At 33.1% G+C, this 21,489-nt stretch overlaps 1 protein-coding gene across 1 annotated transcript in view; it reads right to left on the bottom strand.

Moving 5' to 3' along the window:
- Window positions 1–21,489, bottom strand: part of LOC138694697 (angiotensin-converting enzyme-like) — a 197,051-nt gene that overhangs the window by 100,634 nt on the left and 74,928 nt on the right. The window contains exons 8-10 of the mRNA XM_069818683.1: window positions 20,120–20,244; window positions 18,153–18,396; window positions 14,689–14,787 (exon numbers count right to left, since the gene is read on the bottom strand). Of these exons, the coding sequence (XP_069674784.1) occupies window positions 14,689–14,787; window positions 18,153–18,396; window positions 20,120–20,244 (468 nt within the window). The remainder of the gene's footprint in view (window positions 1–14,688; window positions 14,788–18,152; window positions 18,397–20,119; window positions 20,245–21,489) is intronic.

Consider the following 21,489-nt stretch of genomic DNA (forward strand, 5'->3'; position numbering starts at 1 on the left):
AATCTCTAGTCCACATCCCTTCAAAACTATCGTCTCTGATCCATTTATTTTCAAAGATTCCGTCTCTCATCCATATCACTTCAAGGATTTCGTTTCCGAGCCACAACCCTTCAAAGCTCCCGTCTCTGATCTATATCTCTTCAAAGATTTCGTATTTGATCCATATCACTTCAAGGATTTCGTCTCTGATCCACATTGCTTCAAAGTTCCCGTTTCTGATCCACATCCCGTCAGAGTTCCCGTTTCTGATCCACATCCCGTCAGAGTTCCCGTTTCTGATCCACATCCCGTCAGAGTTCCCGTCTCTGATCCACATCCCGTCAGAGATCCCGTCTCTGATCCACATCCCGTCAGAGATCCAGTCTCTGATCCACATCCCGTCAGAGTTCCCGTCTCTGATCCACATCCCGTCAGAGCTCCCGTCTTTGATCCAACTCCCGTCAGAATTTCCGTCTCTGATCCACCTGCCGTCAGAGTTCCTGACCGCTCTCCCGTAGAAGTCAGGATACCAGTAGAGAAAACTTATCCCGTGTTTATTGAGAAGGATGTTTTCGTTTCAAATTCCTATCATGTGGATCCTCCGACTGACAGAATAAACCCTGTTGAAGTTAAGGTATCTGTTGATCGACCATATCCTGTAGAAGTCCCATACCCTCTTGAGGTTAGTATTCCTGTTGACAATCCTTTACCGATTTATTTCGAGAGAAAAGTTCCTATTATTGAACAGGTTCCAGTAGAAATTCCAGTGCCTTTTAAATTTCCATATCCTGTTGAATTGAAAGTCCCTGTTCCTGAACCTTACCCAGTTGAAATTCCTATAGAACGCCCTTATCCAGTGTACATAATCAAAAAGATCACCGAACAACAGCCAGTAGAAGTTCCGGTTCCATACCCAGTTGATTTGCCAACTGAAGTACAAGTTCCTGTTCCTGTTGAAGTTCAGGTACCAGTTCCTGTCTCTGATCCTTATCCTTTGTATGTTGAAAAGAAAGTGCCTATTCGTGATCCTTATCCTGTACAAATAAAGGTACCAGTTGAGGTTCAAGTACCGGCCTCTGATTCCGATCCTGATCCCTATACAGTTGAAGTGAAAGTCCCAGTAGATCATTCATATTCTGTTGAAGTCACGATCCCTGATCCATATCCCGGGTATTTAGAGAAGAAAGTACCAGAACCCGATCCCTATACCGTATATGTAGAAAAAGAGATAGTTGTGTCTGATCCTTATCCTGTAGCTGTAAAGGTTCCTGATCCATTCTCCGTGTTTCACGAGAAAAAGAGACCCATTGTTGATCCTTACCAGTTGTCACACCCGCATCACAAACATGCGAATAATCATCTTCCTAAACGTTCAGGCAGTTATTTCGGCCCTCCTAAAAGCTTTTAAGTGAACATCTTCGTGTTTTAATTAAATTAGTTTAGTTATTTTACATACAACTATTTTTTTTATTATTTTATAATTTTAAGCTTAACTAAACATTTTTATATACAGAGTGTTAGGGAAGAAAGTACACTATTTTTGGGATAATAAAATACAATGAAAGAAACAAAGTCTTTCTATACTGTATACCGGCATAACTCATGGTATTGTAATAATTCAATGTTTTAATTTAAATATGAATAAAATATGATTATTTCGGGCAACAGCCTGAACTTATGAACATTTATTGATCTCTCATAGTCACCGGCACAGTTTAGACGGTAGGAGCGTTTGCCTATTGATTCGGAGCCGCGCTTGGGCGTGGGTTCGATTCCCGCTTGGGCTGATTGCCTGGATGCGTAAGGCGAAGGTAGTAGTAGTAGTAGTAGTAGTAGTAGTAGTAGTAGTAGTAGTAGTAGTAGTAGTAGTAGTAGTAGTAGTAGTAGTAGTAGTAGTAGTAGTAGTAGTAGTAGTAGTAGTAGTAGTAGTAGTAGTAGTAGTAGTAGTAGTAGTAGTAGTAGTAGTAGTAGTAGTAGTAGTAGTAGTAGTAGTAGTAGTAGTAGTAGTAGTAGTAGTAGTAGTAGTAGTAGTAGTAGTAGTAGTAGTAGTAGTAGTAGTAGTAGTAGTAGTAGTAGTAGTAGTAGTAGTAGTAGTAGTAGTAGTAGTAGTAGTAGTAGTAGTAGTAGTAGTAGTAGTAGTAGTAGTAGTAGTAGTAGTAGTAGTAGTAGTAGTAGTAGTAGTAGTAGTAGTAGTAGTAGTAGTAGTAGTAGTAGTAGTAGTAGTAGTAGTAGTAGTAGTAGTAGTAGTAGTAGTAGTAGTAGTAGTAGTAGTAGTAGTAGTAGTAGTAGTAGTAGTAGTAGTAGTAGTAGTAGTAGTAGTAGTAGTAGTAGTAGTAGTAGTAGTAGTAGTAGTAGTAGTAGTAGTAGTAGTAGTAGTAGTAGTAGTAGTAGTAGTAGTAGTAGTAGTAGTAGTAGTAGTAGTAGTAGTAGTAGTAGTAGTAGTAGTAGTAGTAGTAGTAGTAGTAGTAGTAGTAGTAGTAGTAGTAGTAGTAGTAGTAGTAGTAGTAGTAGTAGTAGTAGTAGTAGTAGTAGTAGTAGTAGTAGTAGTAGTAGTAGTAGTAGTAGTAGTAGTAGTAGTAGTAGTAGTAGTAGTAGTAGTAGTAGTAGTAGTAGTAGTAGTAGTAGTAGTAGTAGTAGTAGTAGTAGTAGTAGTAGTAGTAGTAGTAGTAGTAGTAGTAGTAGTAGTAGTAGTAGTAGTAGTAGTAGTAGTAGTAGTAGTAGTAGTAGTAGTAGTAGTAGTAGTAGTAGTAGTAGTAGTAGTAGTAGTAGTAGTAGTAGTAGTAGTAGTAGTAGTAGTAGTAGTAGTAGTAGTAGTAGTAGTAGTAGTAGTAGTAGTAGTAGTAGTAGTAGTAGTAGTAGTAGTAGTAGTAGTAGTAGTAGTAGTAGTAGTAGTAGTAGTAGTAGTAGTAGTAGTAGTAGTAGTAGTAGTAGTAGTAGTAGTAGTAGTAGTAGTAGTAGTAGTAGTAGTAGTAGTAGTAGTAGTAGTAGTAGTAGTAGTAGTAGTAGTAGTAGTAGTAGTAGTAGTAGTAGTAGTAGTAGTAGTAGTAGTAGTAGTAGTAGTAGTAGTAGTAGTAGTAGTAGTAGTAGTAGTAGTAGTAGTAGTAGTAGTAGTAGTAGTAGTAGTAGTAGTAGTAGTAGTAGTAGTAGTAGTAGTAGTAGTAGTAGTAGTAGTAGTAGTAGTAGTAGTAGTAGTAGTAGTAGTAGTAGTAGTAGTAGTAGTAGTAGTAGTAGTAGTAGTAGTAGTAGTAGTAGTAGTAGTAGTAGTAGTAGTAGTAGTAGTAGTAGTAGTAGTAGTAGTAGTAGTAGTAGTAGTAGTAGTAGTAGTAGTAGTAGTAGTAGTAGTAGTAGTAGTAGTAGTAGTAGTAGTAGTAGTAGTAGTAGTAGTAGTAGTAGTAGTAGTAGTAGTAGTAGTAGTAGTAGTAGTAGTAGTAGTAGTAGTAGTAGTAGTAGTAGTAGTAGTAGTAGTAGTAGTAGTAGTAGTAGTAGTAGTAGTAGTAGTAGTAGTAGTAGTAGTAGTAGTAGTAGTAGTAGTAGTAGTAGTAGTAGTAGTAGTAGTAGTAGTAGTAGTAGTAGTAGTAGTAGTAGTAGTAGTAGTAGTAGTAGTAGTAGTAGTAGTAGTAGTAGTAGTAGTAGTAGTAGTAGTAGTAGTAGTAGTAGTAGTAGTAGTAGTAGTAGTAGTAGTAGTAGTAGTAGTAGTAGTAGTAGTAGTAGTAGTAGTAGTAGTAGTAGTAGTAGTAGTAGTAGTAGTAGTAGTAGTAGTAGTAGTAGTAGTAGTAGTAGTAGTAGTAGTAGTAGTAGTAGTAGTAGTAGTAGTAGTAGTAGTAGTAGTAGTAGTAGTAGTAGTAGTAGTAGTAGTAGTAGTAGTAGTAGTAGTAGTAGTAGTAGTAGTAGTAGTAGTAGTAGTAGTAGTAGTAGTAGTAGTAGTAGTAGTAGTAGTAGTAGTAGTAGTAGTAGTAGTAGTAGTAGTAGTAGTAGTAGTAGTAGTAGTAGTAGTAGTAGTAGTAGTAGTAGTAGTAGTAGTAGTAGTAGTAGTAGTAGTAGTAGTAGTAGTAGTAGTAGTAGTAGTAGTAGTAGTAGTAGTAGTAGTAGTAGTAGTAGTAGTAGTAGTAGTAGTAGTAGTAGTAGTAGTAGTAGTAGTAGTAGTAGTAGTAGTAGTAGTAGTAGTAGTAGTAGTAGTAGTAGTAGTAGTAGTAGTAGTAGTAGTAGTAGTAGTAGTAGTAGTAGTAGTAGTAGTAGTAGTAGTAGTAGTAGTAGTAGTAGTAGTAGTAGTAGTAGTAGTAGTAGTAGTAGTAGTAGTAGTAGTAGTAGTAGTAGTAGTAGTAGTAGTAGTAGTAGTAGTAGTAGTAGTAGTAGTAGTAGTAGTAGTAGTAGTAGTAGTAGTAGTAGTAGTAGTAGTAGTAGTAGTAGTAGTAGTAGTAGTAGTAGTAGTAGTAGTAGTAGTAGTAGTAGTAGTAGTAGTAGTAGTAGTAGTAGTAGTAGTAGTAGTAGTAGTAGTAGTAGTAGTAGTAGTAGTAGTAGTAGTAGTAGTAGTAGTAGTAGTAGTAGTAGTAGTAGTAGTAGTAGTAGTAGTAGTAGTAGTAGTAGTAGTAGTAGTAGTAGTAGTAGTAGTAGTAGTAGTAGTAGTAGTAGTAGTAGTAGTAGTAGTAGTAGTAGTAGTAGTAGTAGTAGTAGTAGTAGTAGTAGTAGTAGTAGTAGTAGTAGTAGTAGTAGTAGTAGTAGTAGTAGTAGTAGTAGTAGTAGTAGTAGTAGTAGTAGTAGTAGTAGTAGTAGTAGTAGTAGTAGTAGTAGTAGTAGTAGTAGTAGTAGTAGTAGTAGTAGTAGTAGTAGTAGTAGTAGTAGTAGTAGTAGTAGTAGTAGTAGTAGTAGTAGTAGTAGTAGTAGTAGTAGTAGTAGTAGTAGTAGTAGTAGTAGTAGTAGTAGTAGTAGTAGTAGTAGTAGTAGTAGTAGTAGTAGTAGTAGTAGTAGTAGTAGTAGTAGTAGTAGTAGTAGTAGTAGTAGTAGTAGTAGTAGTAGTAGTAGTAGTAGTAGTAGTAGTAGTAGTAGTAGTAGTAGTAGTAGTAGTAGTAGTAGTAGTAGTAGTAGTAGTAGTAGTAGTAGTAGTAGTAGTAGTAGTAGTAGTAGTAGTAGTAGTAGTAGTAGTAGTAGTAGTAGTAGTAGTAGTAGTAGTAGTAGTAGTAGTAGTAGTAGTAGTAGTAGTAGTAGTAGTAGTAGTAGTAGTAGTAGTAGTAGTAGTAGTAGTAGTAGTAGTAGTAGTAGTAGTAGTAGTAGTAGTAGTAGTAGTAGTAGTAGTAGTAGTAGTAGTAGTAGTAGTAGTAGTAGTAGTAGTAGTAGTAGTAGTAGTAGTAGTAGTAGTAGTAGTAGTAGTAGTAGTAGTAGTAGTAGTAGTAGTAGTAGTAGTAGTAGTAGTAGTAGTAGTAGTAGTAGTAGTAGTAGTAGTAGTAGTAGTAGTAGTAGTAGTAGTAGTAGTAGTAGTAGTAGTAGTAGTAGTAGTAGTAGTAGTAGTAGTAGTAGTAGTAGTAGTAGTAGTAGTAGTAGTAGTAGTAGTAGTAGTAGTAGTAGTAGTAGTAGTAGTAGTAGTAGTAGTAGTAGTAGTAGTAGTAGTAGTAGTAGTAGTAGTAGTAGTAGTAGTAGTAGTAGTAGTAGTAGTAGTAGTAGTAGTAGTAGTAGTAGTAGTAGTAGTAGTAGTAGTAGTAGTAGTAGTAGTAGTAGTAGTAGTAGTAGTAGTAGTAGTAGTAGTAGTAGTAGTAGTAGTAGTAGTAGTAGTAGTAGTAGTAGTAGTAGTAGTAGTAGTAGTAGTAGTAGTAGTAGTAGTAGTAGTAGTAGTAGTAGTAGTAGTAGTAGTAGTAGTAGTAGTAGTAGTAGTAGTAGTAGTAGTAGTAGTAGTAGTAGTAGTAGTAGTAGTAGTAGTAGTAGTAGTAGTAGTAGTAGTAGTAGTAGTAGTAGTAGTAGTAGTAGTAGTAGTAGTAGTAGTAGTAGTAGTAGTAGTAGTAGTAGTAGTAGTAGTAGTAGTAGTAGTAGTAGTAGTAGTAGTAGTAGTAGTAGTAGTAGTAGTAGTAGTAGTAGTAGTAGTAGTAGTAGTAGTAGTAGTAGTAGTAGTAGTAGTAGTAGTAGTAGTAGTAGTAGTAGTAGTAGTAGTAGTAGTAGTAGTAGTAGTAGTAGTAGTAGTAGTAGTAGTAGTAGTAGTAGTAGTAGTAGTAGTAGTAGTAGTAGTAGTAGTAGTAGTAGTAGTAGTAGTAGTAGTAGTAGTAGTAGTAGTAGTAGTAGTAGTAGTAGTAGTAGTAGTAGTAGTAGTAGTAGTAGTAGTAGTAGTAGTAGTAGTAGTAGTAGTAGTAGTAGTAGTAGTAGTAGTAGTAGTAGTAGTAGTAGTAGTAGTAGTAGTAGTAGTAGTAGTAGTAGTAGTAGTAGTAGTAGTAGTAGTAGTAGTAGTAGTAGTAGTAGTAGTAGTAGTAGTAGTAGTAGTAGTAGTAGTAGTAGTAGTAGTAGTAGTAGTAGTAGTAGTAGTAGTAGTAGTAGTAGTAGTAGTAGTAGTAGTAGTAGTAGTAGTAGTAGTAGTAGTAGTAGTAGTAGTAGTAGTAGTAGTAGTAGTAGTAGTAGTAGTAGTAGTAGTAGTAGTAGTAGTAGTAGTAGTAGTAGTAGTAGTAGTAGTAGTAGTAGTAGTAGTAGTAGTAGTAGTAGTAGTAGTAGTAGTAGTAGTAGTAGTAGTAGTAGTAGTAGTAGTAGTAGTAGTAGTAGTAGTAGTAGTAGTAGTAGTAGTAGTAGTAGTAGTAGTAGTAGTAGTAGTAGTAGTAGTAGTAGTAGTAGTAGTAGTAGTAGTAGTAGTAGTAGTAGTAGTAGTAGTAGTAGTAGTAGTAGTAGTAGTAGTAGTAGTAGTAGTAGTAGTAGTAGTAGTAGTAGTAGTAGTAGTAGTAGTAGTAGTAGTAGTAGTAGTAGTAGTAGTAGTAGTAGTAGTAGTAGTAGTAGTAGTAGTAGTAGTAGTAGTAGTAGTAGTAGTAGTAGTAGTAGTAGTAGTAGTAGTAGTAGTAGTAGTAGTAGTAGTAGTAGTAGTAGTAGTAGTAGTAGTAGTAGTAGTAGTAGTAGTAGTAGTAGTAGTAGTAGTAGTAGTAGTAGTAGTAGTAGTAGTAGTAGTAGTAGTAGTAGTAGTAGTAGTAGTAGTAGTAGTAGTAGTAGTAGTAGTAGTAGTAGTAGTAGTAGTAGTAGTAGTAGTAGTAGTAGTAGTAGTAGTAGTAGTAGTAGTAGTAGTAGTAGTAGTAGTAGTAGTAGTAGTAGTAGTAGTAGTAGTAGTAGTAGTAGTAGTAGTAGTAGTAGTAGTAGTAGTAGTAGTAGTAGTAGTAGTAGTAGTAGTAGTAGTAGTAGTAGTAGTAGTAGTAGTAGTAGTAGTAGTAGTAGTAGTAGTAGTAGTAGTAGTAGTAGTAGTAGTAGTAGTAGTAGTAGTAGTAGTAGTAGTAGTAGTAAATACATCATCTTTTAACTGAGGTCGACTCAAACAAGTAGCTATAAGAACACTGGTTTTATATTACTTGTCAATAAGTTTATTACGCACAATATACTTAACTTTATTTCAATCGGTAATTATGTATGTAATTATAGGATGAGGTAGCTTATTTAAAATCAATTTTAATCCACTTTATTTATTACAGAAGATAATAATTAAAATATGTCTTCATAAATCTATTGATTTTCCATCTCAAAAATTGTTTTTAGACTTTAATATTCTTAAAATAAGACAAATTTATTATATTGTGTTAATAAAATTTGTACATAGAAATCGAAATAAGTTTGAATTGTATGCTCATAGTTACGAAACAAAAGATATGAATTCTTTAAGATTGTTTGAATCAAAATGCAACACTGCTAGGCTACAGTATTTAATCATAGTAGTAATTTAGGCCCCGGAACATATAACAAATTTATATTTAAATATCCTAATCTTGTCAATTCTAATAGTTCTAGTATTAAATTAAAAAAGTTATGTATGGATTTGATAAATAATGAAAAATTGTAAATTTAGATTTATACAGGATGTTAAAAAGTATTCCATATTTTAGGAGGTGATAGTATGTATCAAAACAAGAAAATAATGTCTAATAAACATGGGTCCTACGACAGAGACTTTCTGAGATCTGAACACTTGCTCATGAGAGGTGCTCAATTTGACATCCACTCATGGCAATGCATTTTTCTGCCCTACAATATAGCAAACTACCAGTTAAACACACCGTAGTAGACACCTCTGACATGGAATACTGATACGTCGAAAGGAATATTGAAAACAATAGGTCTGGTTGTGAATATCAGCGGGGTTCAGCAGAGATGGTGTTGTGAATTTTGGTAATCAGCATGTGTAGGCTGATGAAAATCCCCATGCATTTGAAGAAACAAGGCATCAGCACCGATTCTCAATCAACTTATGGGCAGGCGTTCTTGGTGATAGATTAATAGGGCCATACGTGCTACCACAGAGATTAACTGGGGATCGTTATCAGGACTTTCTTATTAACTTATTAAAACAAATTTCAAAGAGTGCGTGATTCCTTACGCCGAAGGGCAGAGGAATGCATTGCCGTGAATGAACGTCACATTGAGCACCTCCTATGAACAAGTGTTCAGATCTCCGAAAGTATGTGTTGTAGGACCCATTTTTACTAGGCCTAGACATTTAAGAGTTTTGCTGCATAGTAACATCTCCTAAAATAGTGGATACTTTTTTAAACACCCTGTATATTCTTATTGTGTAGTAGACGTAAGACAAATTGTATTGTATACTTCTTAATTTAAATTCAGGAATCCGCCCCTGAACATGAGGTCTACTCTTTCAGGGGTGAGGTAAAGTTTTTTCTGTTTATATTATATTTTATGTTACAATTATTAGCAAAATAAATATAAAATAAATATAAGTCAGTACTTGACGTTCAAAACGGTGGTAATGGGGTTGGATAAGATATCTATTCTCAACGCGATGATAACATGCTCTCTTACGATATAGAAAAATCAACAAAACGTGAGATGAACGTAAGATTCCATAAATCTCTGCATTCTTTGGATTAAACACTTAACATAGATTATCACGTTTCTTATTAAACAAAAATTTGCGTTAACTGCTTTTTGCGTTATATAAGTAACATTAAGTATAATATAATAACAAAAAAGATATGATTAATCAACAGACATGAGCTTTGACACTAAAAGCAATAATTCTAGATCAAGAGCGCTTGTAACATCAGACCTACCAGGGTACGAGAGATGAAATGTGAGATATGAGAACTTGGTAGGAAATATTTTTTATTGCTTTAATAATAATAATAATAATAATAATAATAATAATAATAATAATAATAATAATAATAATAATAATAGTAGTGAGTCGAAAACACAACATTAAAAAGTAAAGTTATGCGAAGACATGTAAACACGACAGATTGTCGTGGAAGACGTACTTCACCAATTGTCCATTTCGTCATCATTCCGTAACATTCCCCGAACGCCGGCTGGCGACGCACGGAGGGGGCTGGCCTAGGGACGAGGGGGTGGCTTGCTCGAAACCTGGGGACGCAGCGAACCTTAGTGTAGTCAGCCGGTGTGGGTTTGGAAATGCGCCTAGCTTGAGGGTTAGCGTAATAGATCGTAGCAGGTCGCAGTGCTGGGCTATAGTGCCCCCCTCCCGTAAATCTATTTCTTTTTTTTTTTTTTTCATTGAATGCAATTAAATGCTGAATTCATTCGAAGAACTTAATAACTTGATATACTGCCAAATACTGGACAAACTGTTAGAGCAGTCATTTACAACAAAGAGTACCTACCTAGTAAAAGTAAGTCCACAAGAGTCAACATTCAGAAAACATACTACCTCTTAAAACCTTGAAAATCCTCCACACCCCCCTCTCCCCGGTTGGGAAATATTGGTTTAGATTATATGAATGTGCCGCGGAATTTTAAATTGTCTGTGTTGTGCCACATGTTGAAAAAGGTTGAAAAACGCTGTATTAGAGTTTAGAGTAACGAAAATATTACAGATAAATTTTCAATTTCGTTTTGATGTTATACATTATCATATGTTTAAATATTTTCACTTATTTCCGTAACATTCTGTATAGGCTAAATAACATTAAGAATTTATATTAAGACATTATTGGTGATAAAACGTAACAGCTACCAAAGCAATTCCATTTACTTAATGGGTATTAAATAAATAACAATATGAAATTAGAAACGTTAAAAACTGTTGTAACACAATGATTATTGTACTGTAAAATGTTCAGTAAAGTAACATCTGTAGTAAACACTGAACTGAACATTAATTTTTATGTTCACTACTATGCGTACATTATTTTACGTTATCGATAAAAAAAATTGAGTTCTTGTAGCTACAGTACAGTAATTGTCTTCTTTGTTCTCTGTTACATGAATAATATTAATTATAATGTATCAATTCTGTCGTCGATTTGCAAAAGGGGACACGTCCAAAATGACAAAGTGTTGGGAAATCGCAAAAAAACTGTAATAGACTTAAAAGATTAAAATTTTCATTGATCCTGAATGTATGTACCCATAGTGATCTAATTAGAAAAAAAAAAAATATATATATATGAACATTTTAATTTGTTAACTTAGTTATAGTTTTTGACATTTTCCAACCTTTTTTTTTTATTTTGGACATGTCCTTTTTTGCAAATAGAAGACAGAATTATTATATTGTCATATTATAATTATTGAAATATATCACTCATATTTACCTCTGATTGAGGTTCTGGCTGATATATAAGTTATACGTCATTCGTTATAGCCTATTGTAAAACCTTTCTGCGCGTCAGGAGAAGAAGAAAGTGGACTGAGAAGCTTCCCTCCCTCCCTACTCTCCTACAGCCAGCGAGCTCGTTTATCCCCGCCATAATATTCTTACTATAGGCATCCGACAAGGAAACCTCAGTGCGCAGAAACCAGCGGGCGTGACTGTCTCGCGCAGATGACGTATGCTCCCGTTCCCAGCATGCTCTCATTCCTACTGCAGGGGGATAAGAGGGGTATAGCATGCACGCCGCGAGAAGTCTGAGCCGAGTTTTCCTTGTAGGATACCTATATAAGCTACAGCGCATACAAGTATTGTTTTCACGAGATGACGAATGACCTATACATCTATTATCAGGCAGTACATTTCACTTGATGATATGTGTCAGAGGAAGAGCAATTGACTTCCACATCTGAAGTGTGATTAGTGTAATGTAATATATAGCTAGTTAGCGGCGATGTATGCAATGGAGGGGGAAAGGAACTGGCCACCCTACCCCATTATCTCCTGGCCTAGTTGCCTCATAAGTGGTTCCCAGTTGGTATCACTTGGTAAAGTTGAGACCTGTCTTCGGACAGTTGACTAAACTACATCACTCATATTATTCAAGCGGATTCAGACGTATGAAGTCTGCACTTATTGTTTTGCGATCAATTCATTTTGTTATTAAAAATATTTAATTGTTTTTGTATTCCATTGTATAAGATCATGTTGTAAACTAATGTTTAATATTGTTATATTTGATTCTATTTCAATACAGTATTGTGTTTCACAACAGATTTACTTGATTTTTATCTTTGGAGGACGCAGTCTCAGAATTCTTATACATTACAGCATTGAGTTTTATTGTACTTACTGAGCACCTAAAAGAAAGAAGATATAGGGATGAGATTACTGAAATCAAAATGTGGAATTGTAGGCCTCGGAAATATCACATAGATAGGCCAAGCAGTTTCTTTTTAGGCACCAAAGTGGAAAAGCAACAACCACCATCCAGGTTTTGGCATCTCTAACTTTGTTGACTGATCTATGATCGTGAACACTGCAGAAAGTGTCATGTAATTTGGCAGTTCATATCACTGAGCTTCTTATGACATCCTGTGTCGTATTATTTCAATTATATGAAACGAGAGAAAAGACAAAGATTTCTAGTGGAAAAAAAAAAATAACAAAAAAATCGGAGAATCGTGGGAAAACATTCATCCTCCGGCTTTTTATCCGTCATAAATTGTCTTTACAAACTTTAAACATAACTTGTCAAGGAGTTCAAGAATGGAGGTAAATAGAGAATAGTTTGATGGAAATCGATCTTAGTGGCGTGTTTGATGTACAAATATTGCATGTCGCTACGTTCACTTCCATTACACGTCAGCTGGAATAGAAGGCGTCTTGCTTGGAAATGATTATCAAGAAAGAGTGTCGTGAAATAGCAGAAATAGATTTATGACGGTTTTCCATCCGACTGCTTTTGTAAGTAATATGTAAGTTACAGTAAATGAACGCATTACACACTGCGTTGTAGATTGACAGTAAACATTTCGATAACTTTCTGTTCTTTTTCTGTGTAATGTGAATAGTTCTATTTTATAATGCAATCTATAGGATGTTACCAGTTTTCTAAAAATGTATGAAGATATACTATATTTTGTACATATTCTATCATTTTACAGTAAATAAAAAAATTAAAACATGAAAACTAATTTGTTTTCTTAATCTTGAAATCCTTATCACTTAAGTGAACAATAGTGCAACTCTTCCACAAAAGCAATGAAAACTAATTAATTTGTTTTAAATTGCTTTCTTTGGAATAAATAAAATTCCGTAACGATACATTACTGAAGTTTTATAAAACCATGAACATTTTTATTTTATTTAAAACTGCGAGAATAGAACAGTCATTGGATATAGAATATAAACTAATACTGAGTCAATATTGAATGATGAGAAATAATGTTTCAACTCTGAAGTCCATGGATAGGCATTTAGTAATTCGCGAACCGGAAGTGCTTCGAAACTTCCCTCCAACGACTAGAGATGGAGCCATTATTTACAGTGCCGGTCTCTTCATATCAGTCGTTCTGTACCGTACAAATCAAAATAATTGAAGGAGTCAGGAGCAAAGAGTTACAAGATCACTTTAGTTAGTTTTTATAAAATGTGATTGGAAATAAAGCCTTCGTAAATTCCGTGAAGTCTTAATTTTAATTTTAATGTGTGATCTGGTTAAAAGATACTGTACATCCCTTTGCCACTATGAAATGCGATTACTATTATAATTTTATACGGTCGTTCAAACTTTAAATGTTCGCTCACGAAAACCTGCAAGAAACGATATCATATTTTGCCTTGGAGAAACAGAAATATGAATTATTTTAGTGTTATTTGAAGTCGTTAACGCGGAAAGCAGTTAATGGATTTGAAAAAAAAAACAGTTGGAAGAAACAACGTCTACAGAATCTGACAAAAAGTAGCTGGAAAAATGTTCGGAATACTTATATTATTTTAAAAGAATTAAACAGTCCAGACGTAATATTGTCAGACGTTTCAGCCTTTCAGACCGAGTCTATTTAAAAAGAAACTTGGAAAGTGATTTAATTTTCAATTTTCAGCACGAATTAATATCACTGCAAAATAATTGTTTCTTTTATTAAAATTAAAACCATGGAATTTACGAAAACTTAAACGTTTTCAGTCACATTTTCTCAAGAATAACTAAAGTGCACTTATACCCGTTTGCGTCTCACCCCCTCAATTGTTTTGATTTGTACGATACAGAAGGAGTGATAGGAAGGTACCGGCACTGTAAATCATAGCCCCATTTTCGTTTGTTTAAAAAACGGTCAAAAGTCAATCTTAGTTTCAAAAGTGGACAATGCCATTTTAAGTATGTTTTAAAGTGCTTTAAAATAATAATTTTAAGTGAAGATCTGAATTAATTTGTTAATAAAGTTACCAATATAACGCACAAAAATGTTCATATCTTATATTAAAAGTTAACGTAATGTATATGGCTCTATTGACAAATAATAAAAATGACTTTTCCGTCTTTAATACTAGACTCCTCAATTATACCTTAATATATCCAGCATATCCGCACAAGTTTCAATAGCGACAACTCTTTCAAACATAGGTACCTGTATTTTCACCGACCGACACTCATTTTCATCAAAACTGAATTTTATGTTCCACATAATTAAAAAAAATCACTATAAAGAATTAGCTAAATATTTTATCACTAAATATGGAATATAACATACTCTTTTCTATGGTAACAGCTTCCGCTTTATAATAAAGTTCAATGCTATCTATATTATATCAATACTGCTTGGTATATATTTTTTCAGAATGCCTGAATTGAAATGTTGTTCTACATATATTAAAATTTGAAAGAGTTCGCCTATATGAAAATAAAATAACTAATTTATTAGCCTACAATGCACAAAGCATCCTATGCATGTCTGAACCTATACAGTATAATACAGTAATCGTGTGTAGGTCATATGCAACGTGACGAAATTCCATTGCCGAAAAGAATTCATTATCCACTAAAATCAACAAAATGTTGATTACCAAAATTTATATGTAATATCCTTAAATCCTTTCAAATTCCCTTTTATGAGGTTCAGAAGATTGTAATGGAAATTTTGAAGGCCTCTCTTCAAATTCTACACTATCATCTATATGTTAACACGTAAATTTTTGTTTTAATGTACAAATCGAATCATTATTTTGCTCGTTTCATTTCTCTTTATCTTTTATGTTTGTTAATTCCGGATCCCAGTGGTCAACCTCACTTCAGGACGGATGATTTGAAAATAAAAATAAAAATCTATTGTTCTAATAAAAGAGCCTCAATGTATCAGAAGATAGAATGCTTAGAGAAAGAAGAAGAAGAAGAAGTTACAATAAGATAATATGCTACTTACCTTATGTAAGGTATATTGGCTGCCACATGGTACTTGGACCCGGGGTCGAAATCTATCTCTGATCGTAGTACTGGAGGTTTTATGCCCGAAAACTTCTCCCTAAAAGAAACGGATTGTTATTTTATGATCATCAACATCATCAAAAACTATCGTTATAATCAATTAACAAAGCCACAATAAAACTAACGGATTGTTATTTTTATGATCATCAACATCATCAAAAACTGTCGTTATAATCAATTAACAAACACAATAAAACTAACGGATTGTTATTTTTATGATGATGATGATGATCATCATCATCATCATCAAAAACTGTCGTTATAATCAATTAACAAAACCACAATAAAATTAACGGATTGTTATTTTTATGATCATTATCATCATCATCATCATCATCATCATCATCAAAACTGTCGTTATAATCAATTAACAAAACGACAATAAAACTAACGGATTGTTATTTTTATGATTATCAACATCATCAAAAACTGTCATTATAATCAATTAACAAACCCGCAATAAAATTAACGGATTGTTATTTTTATGGTCATCAAAATCATCAAAAACTGAAGTTATAATCAATTAACAAAACCACAATAAAATTAACGGATTGTTATCTTTATGATCATCATCATCATCAAAACTGTCGTTATAATCAATTAACAAAACCACAATAAAATTAACGGATTGTTATTTTTATGATTATCAACATCATCAAAAACTGTCATTATAATCAATTAACAAACCCGCAATAAAATTAACGGATTATTATTTTTATGGTCATCAAAATCATCAAAAACTGAAGTTATAATCAATTAACAAAACCACAATAAAATCAACGGATTGTTATTTTTATGATCATCAACATCATCAAAAACTGTCGTTATAATCAGTCAGCAAAATCACAATAAAATTATTGGATTGTTATATTTGTGATCATCAACATCTCAAAAACTATCGTTATAATCAATTGACAAACACAATAAAACTAACGGATTGTTACTTTTATAATCATCATTATCATCATCATCATCATAATCATCAAAAACTGTCGTTATAATCAATTAACAAAACCACAATAAAATTAACGGACTGTTATTTTTATGATGATGATGATGATCATCATAATCATCATCATATTCAAAAACTGTCATTATAATCAATTAACAAAACCACAATAAAATTAACGGATTGTTATTTTTATGATTATCAACATCATCAAAAACTGTCGTTATAATCAATTAAGAAACCCACAATAAAATTAACGGATTGTCATTTTTATGGTCATCATCATCATCAAAAACTGTCGTTATAATCAATTAACAAAACGACAATAAAATTAACGGATTGTTATTTTTATGATTATCAACATCATCAAAAACTGTCGTTATAATCAATTAACAAACCCACAATAAAATTAACGGATTGTTATTTTTATGGTCATCAAAATCATCAAAAACTGTCGTTATAATCAATTAACAAAACCACAATAAAATTAATGGATTGTTATTTTTATGATCATCAACATCATCAAAAACTGTCGTTATAATCAGTTAACAAAACCACAATAAAATTAACGGATTGTTATATTTATGATCATCAACATCATAAAAACTATTGTTATAATCAATTAACAAAACCACAATAAAATTAACGGATTGTTATATTTATGATCATCAACATCATCAAAAACTATTGTTATAATCAATTAACAAAACCACAATAAAATTGTATTTCTGAAATTTGTAGGTAACCAAGCAATCACGCAACCAACCAACTAACCAACCGTAGTTGTTCCATAGTTTTGATTTTAATTCAAATAACTATTTTATAAAAATGTAGATTTTATAAAAATATATTCAAATGTATTTTTTTATATTGTACAGTTTTAAATTTAGCTGAATACAACTACTCTAAAAACAGTATTTCCTGAATTGATTAATTCTGTTAATTGTTATCTGATATCAAACACCTTCCCTCTGCTTCTCTAATAGTGTTGGGTGCTATTACTCCAATACATCTATCACATAAGCTAAATTAATTTTTCCCGGCCATAGGATAATAGAGAGTTATGGCCATCATGTTTATTCAAATCAAGCTTTCAGGTATAACTTCCTGTAAAGTTGATTTGAATAATTTTGAGGGAAAAATTATTCTAATCAGGATTATTGTCTTTTTATTGGCTAATTTTACGATAATTTTATCAACTGCGATTGTTATCTAGCGTCTGAATGGAGTGAAGTGAAAATAATAATGCCAGCGAAATGAGTCCAGGGCTTGCACTTGCTCTTAACCCTTTCTTACCTGTAGATACCATATGGCAATAATTAACTTTATAGCATTTATATACTTGTGTGTTACATATGAAGGTAAATTTTGCTGGATAACTTCTATTTCAATACATTTTCATCAATATATTTTTGTTTCAAATGTTGCCACTTCCCGTAACTTGGTTACTGAATTGATCCTAATACAGCTATTTGTTTCAACATGGATTGCTTGTAAATTTAATTTGGGTTAGAAAGGGTTAATGAGTTGAAGGAAAACTCCGGAAAAACGTCAAAACCTCAACCAAGTAACTTGTTTCAACCAGGATTTGAACTCGGGCCCGCTAGTTTCTTGGTCAGACATGTTAACCGTTACTCCATAGCGGTGGACAGGGTTATTGTTAACATGGACAATAAATTGTTGATAAACTTTGGCTCGCACCTTTCATGAATCACCAGTAACATAATATGGCCTCCGACTTTACTTGCTACCTTCAAGAAACTCTGCTGAACATTTTTAAAACCTAACCGCCCTCAGAATTAGTTAATTTTAAGAAATTTAAATTCGACGTTTAGGTATCAATGTTGTTAATGGTACCAAATATTAACATGATCAAAGATGAAATGAAAAAATAGAAAAATACGTTGTGATCCATTATAGGCCTAATATGCTATGTTGCATAATAAAATGCAATAAATTAAAAATTAAGACCATATTTTTTTTAAATTTCCAGAACATGGTTATTTTAATTTAAATGTAGGCCTATTCATTTAAACGTAATTAGAATTATGTGAAAAATTGGTTATTTTGCGTCCGGCCATATCTTCGTCAGGACGCTAAACTAGACAATTGGTAACCTAGGAACAACTGTGCTACATAAAAAGTGATTTACCGGATGCAAAGTACTGAACAAACAGTGATTTTCTATGTTTTAATAATAAATTTCGTTAATATGAGGCAAAACGTTCTTCACAACCGTTATTTCTTTATAATTTCTAAAGCCATTAAGTTTTTCTTTGAATTTGGCTGTATTTGTGAATTTCGTAATAATATCAGAATATAAAATTATATAATATATTAAGGCTGTTATTGGGATTTATACAGCTTTATGGCAGATTTTATTACTATATATAATGTGTATACGTACATATTGTAAATATATGAAAGACATATAAAATAAATAGTAATTTTACCTCAGTCTCCACCAGTGACAGTTGTACTGCTCTGAAGAGATTTCCCCTTGAAATATATCCCATCGCCATTCGTCCATAATTAAACTGAAGGGCAAGAAGGGCAATTTGTCCAGGGCCAAAGAGTATAGAGAATTTATATTATGAGGTAAATCATCCACGGATCCTTGGACTAATCCCAGATCTTGAAGATGCCTTGGAGTTGCTATGGACAATGCCACGGCTTCTCCCACAGCCTCATGAAATCCTGTAAAATAATAGTAATGCACTTTATATTGTACCATACACGGCTAAATTTACCATTAGTTCTTGTATTTTTCGAATGGAATTAGATACTGGTATACCGTATTGGGGAGGTCCCAAACAATTGTCTCGCCCAAATGTGGGTCGAGCTTAAAAAATTTGAGAACCACTGGTTTAAAGTATTCATACAAATGACTTACGTTCACGAGTAGAGAACAATTAAATTGTTAATTGTTAATTAAATTAAATGTCAGTAAAATGTCGGTGTATGATTCTTTGGTCGGCGGGAAGAGGCATATAAGTAAAAAAATAATAATTTTTCAGGAGAGACTTTTACTCTTAACTGAATACAAGTATAATAACGAAATTCATGTATGTTAAAGTAAGACCCTTTTCAATTTAAAATACAAGAAAATTTATTATTTAAAAAATTAGAAAAAAATATTAGACTTATGTGATTAGGTACAACAGAAAAATCGACTTTTTTTTACTGATGTGCCTTTTCCCGCCGACCAAAGAATTGTGATAATCAAAATATGTTCTGTAGGTATACAGCATTAACTTTGATACTATAATGGAAAGCAAGACAATTGCAGCGTTTCGATTTTCTTGCAGGTCAGTGTAACATTAGAATTATTTCTGTCTATATTAATGTCACTTCCAAAATCAGTTTCATTATCTTAGGCCCACATAGGAAGGTACTGAATAGAAACGTAAATTTTTCACGTTTAAGAACTAAATTAGGGCCTATAATATACTTTAGACTAGTAATAAGTTACATTTTAAATAATTTATTAGGGGAGAGTCGGGTAGTATCGGACATCGGGTAGTATCGGACAGTGAGTTTCTTTCATCTACCACCATATGGTAGTACCTGAATGACATGGTTACGTTTCTCTATGCGATATCACAGAAACGTAACCATGTCAATCAGGTACTATCATCGTGTGGTAGATGAAAGAAACTCACTGTCCGATATTACCCGATGTCCGATACTAACCGACTCTCCCCTAATACTGCAAAGTTCAACATGACTATCAGATCAGTCGTTAAATAATCAATATGAAAATGACAACTCGATTTTTTCTGACAGGCATGTATGTTGTGGTGGAATTATTGACTGATATCAATGTCGAGGAATTGTCCGTAGTAAAAATGTCTACTCTTGCCTTTCGAATAGAACATAGATTCTTGCTGGTGTCTAGCTAGAGGAGAAAAATAATTTTCATTTCCTCATAGTGAAAACATGCAGGCGTTTGATAAATGGCTTGTTCGTACAAGGGAGCTTATGATATTTCAAGGATGGTGCACTATTCAAGTTAAAATTACAATGAATAGTTCTACCTCTGATTTTTCGTGATTTATCTGTGTTAAATCACAGTTTAGTATATTCAGTCACGAAGCTTGTGTTGTGAGGGTGCTAGGAACAACAGACTGTGCCGGTATTATTTCGCATTTTCTGTAATGAGGCGATAGTAGCGATCCTAGTGGTTAGCAACTAGCTATGGATGCATATTTACCACGTATTGGGCTTCGTGACTGCATACACTAGACTGTGGTTAAATGTTAGGTCTCTCTCTCTCTCAATATTAATAACACTATGAGAATAATATTTCGTTTTGAAAAAAATATTCACTTATAGAGTGTATTACTAATATTGATTGATAATATAGCTAAAGTTTTGCTTGTAAATGCAATTTTGTAATAGGCAATGTTGTAAATCTTACCTGGGTTTGCGCCATCTCTGAATACTTTTGGTAAATGTCTGTAATGTATGAAGTATTGTAAATGTCCCATTTCATGATGGACTGTCACGAAATCTTTCATGTTAATTTGCGTACACATCTTGATTCTGAAATGATGAAGCATAATAATAATAATAATAATAATAATAATAATAATAATAATAATAATAATAATAATAATAGTGGTAGTTGTAGTACAGTAGTCTATATTATTAAGGAGGCTTTAATACTGACATTCAAATTATGTTAGAATATTAATTCAACGTTGAAAAATTTATTGGAGTTGTTGGTTTCAAAGATATATTGTTTCTGTTCTTCAATTAAAGTAGTAGGCCCTATATACGCAAAAAAAAAAAAACATTTGCAGGACACAAGTTTACTAGTATTTATATCGTATGGTTATATTCTTATGATTAAATTAAGTTAAGAACTTTAACATAAATAATGAGGAATTAAAAATATTCGAGTGTTACAAATATAACAACACTTTCTCTTAAACTTTGACCTCAAGACAATAAATTCACCATTCGAAATTATTGTTGGCGTATATGGACTATTATCGTCAAAACTCGAAATCCGTCAAAACCAAATTACAACTAATAAAAGCTAGTTTAAACAAACAAAAGCATGAACAAATATATGCAAGGCCTATTAAAAGCCTAAACAAACCAAATCTAACCCGTCACTGATTCTAGACCTTACGAAAACTTTCTATTTATCTATATATATTTAAACTAGTTTTTACTATTATAGATATATTAATTTGTCCTACAGAATTTATCTGTAATATTGACACTTAATATTTTAGGGGGAAAATTCTGTAGGACAAATTAATATATCTATAATATTCTCTCAGCTAGCAGTGCGTAATAACTGCGGATTCCCGGCCAACAAGTCACTCAGCTGAGTGCGCTCCTAGTATAATGGCAGTTGACATTGGATACACGTCAACATATATATATGCCTAACTTGGAGTCAGGCCACAAAGGGAAACATCGAAGGAGGAAGGTTCGATCCGGTGCTGTGGATTGAATTCGGCGTAGCTCAGTGGTCAGAGCGCTTGGTACGTAGAACCAAGGACCCGGGTTCGATCCCCGGCACCGGAGCGAATTTTTCCCCTAAAATATTAATAGTATTTACTAATTGAAACTGGTCTTGACGGATTTCAGGTTTTAACGGCAACATATACACAAATTTCTGCTCGGTGACTCCAATTGTAGTTACGGAAGAAACTGTGAAATTCTACTCTTGATAATATCTTGATGCTTTTCCCTCATTCCACCCTTTGTCTCTTTTTTCGAAGTCTTTAGGGAAAACATATTTGTAAATCATTTCTTAAAAATGATGGCTTA

This window comes from Periplaneta americana, chromosome 2 (assembly GCF_040183065.1).
Source record: "Periplaneta americana isolate PAMFEO1 chromosome 2, P.americana_PAMFEO1_priV1, whole genome shotgun sequence".
Classification (NCBI taxonomy): domain Eukaryota; kingdom Metazoa; phylum Arthropoda; class Insecta; order Blattodea; family Blattidae; genus Periplaneta; species Periplaneta americana.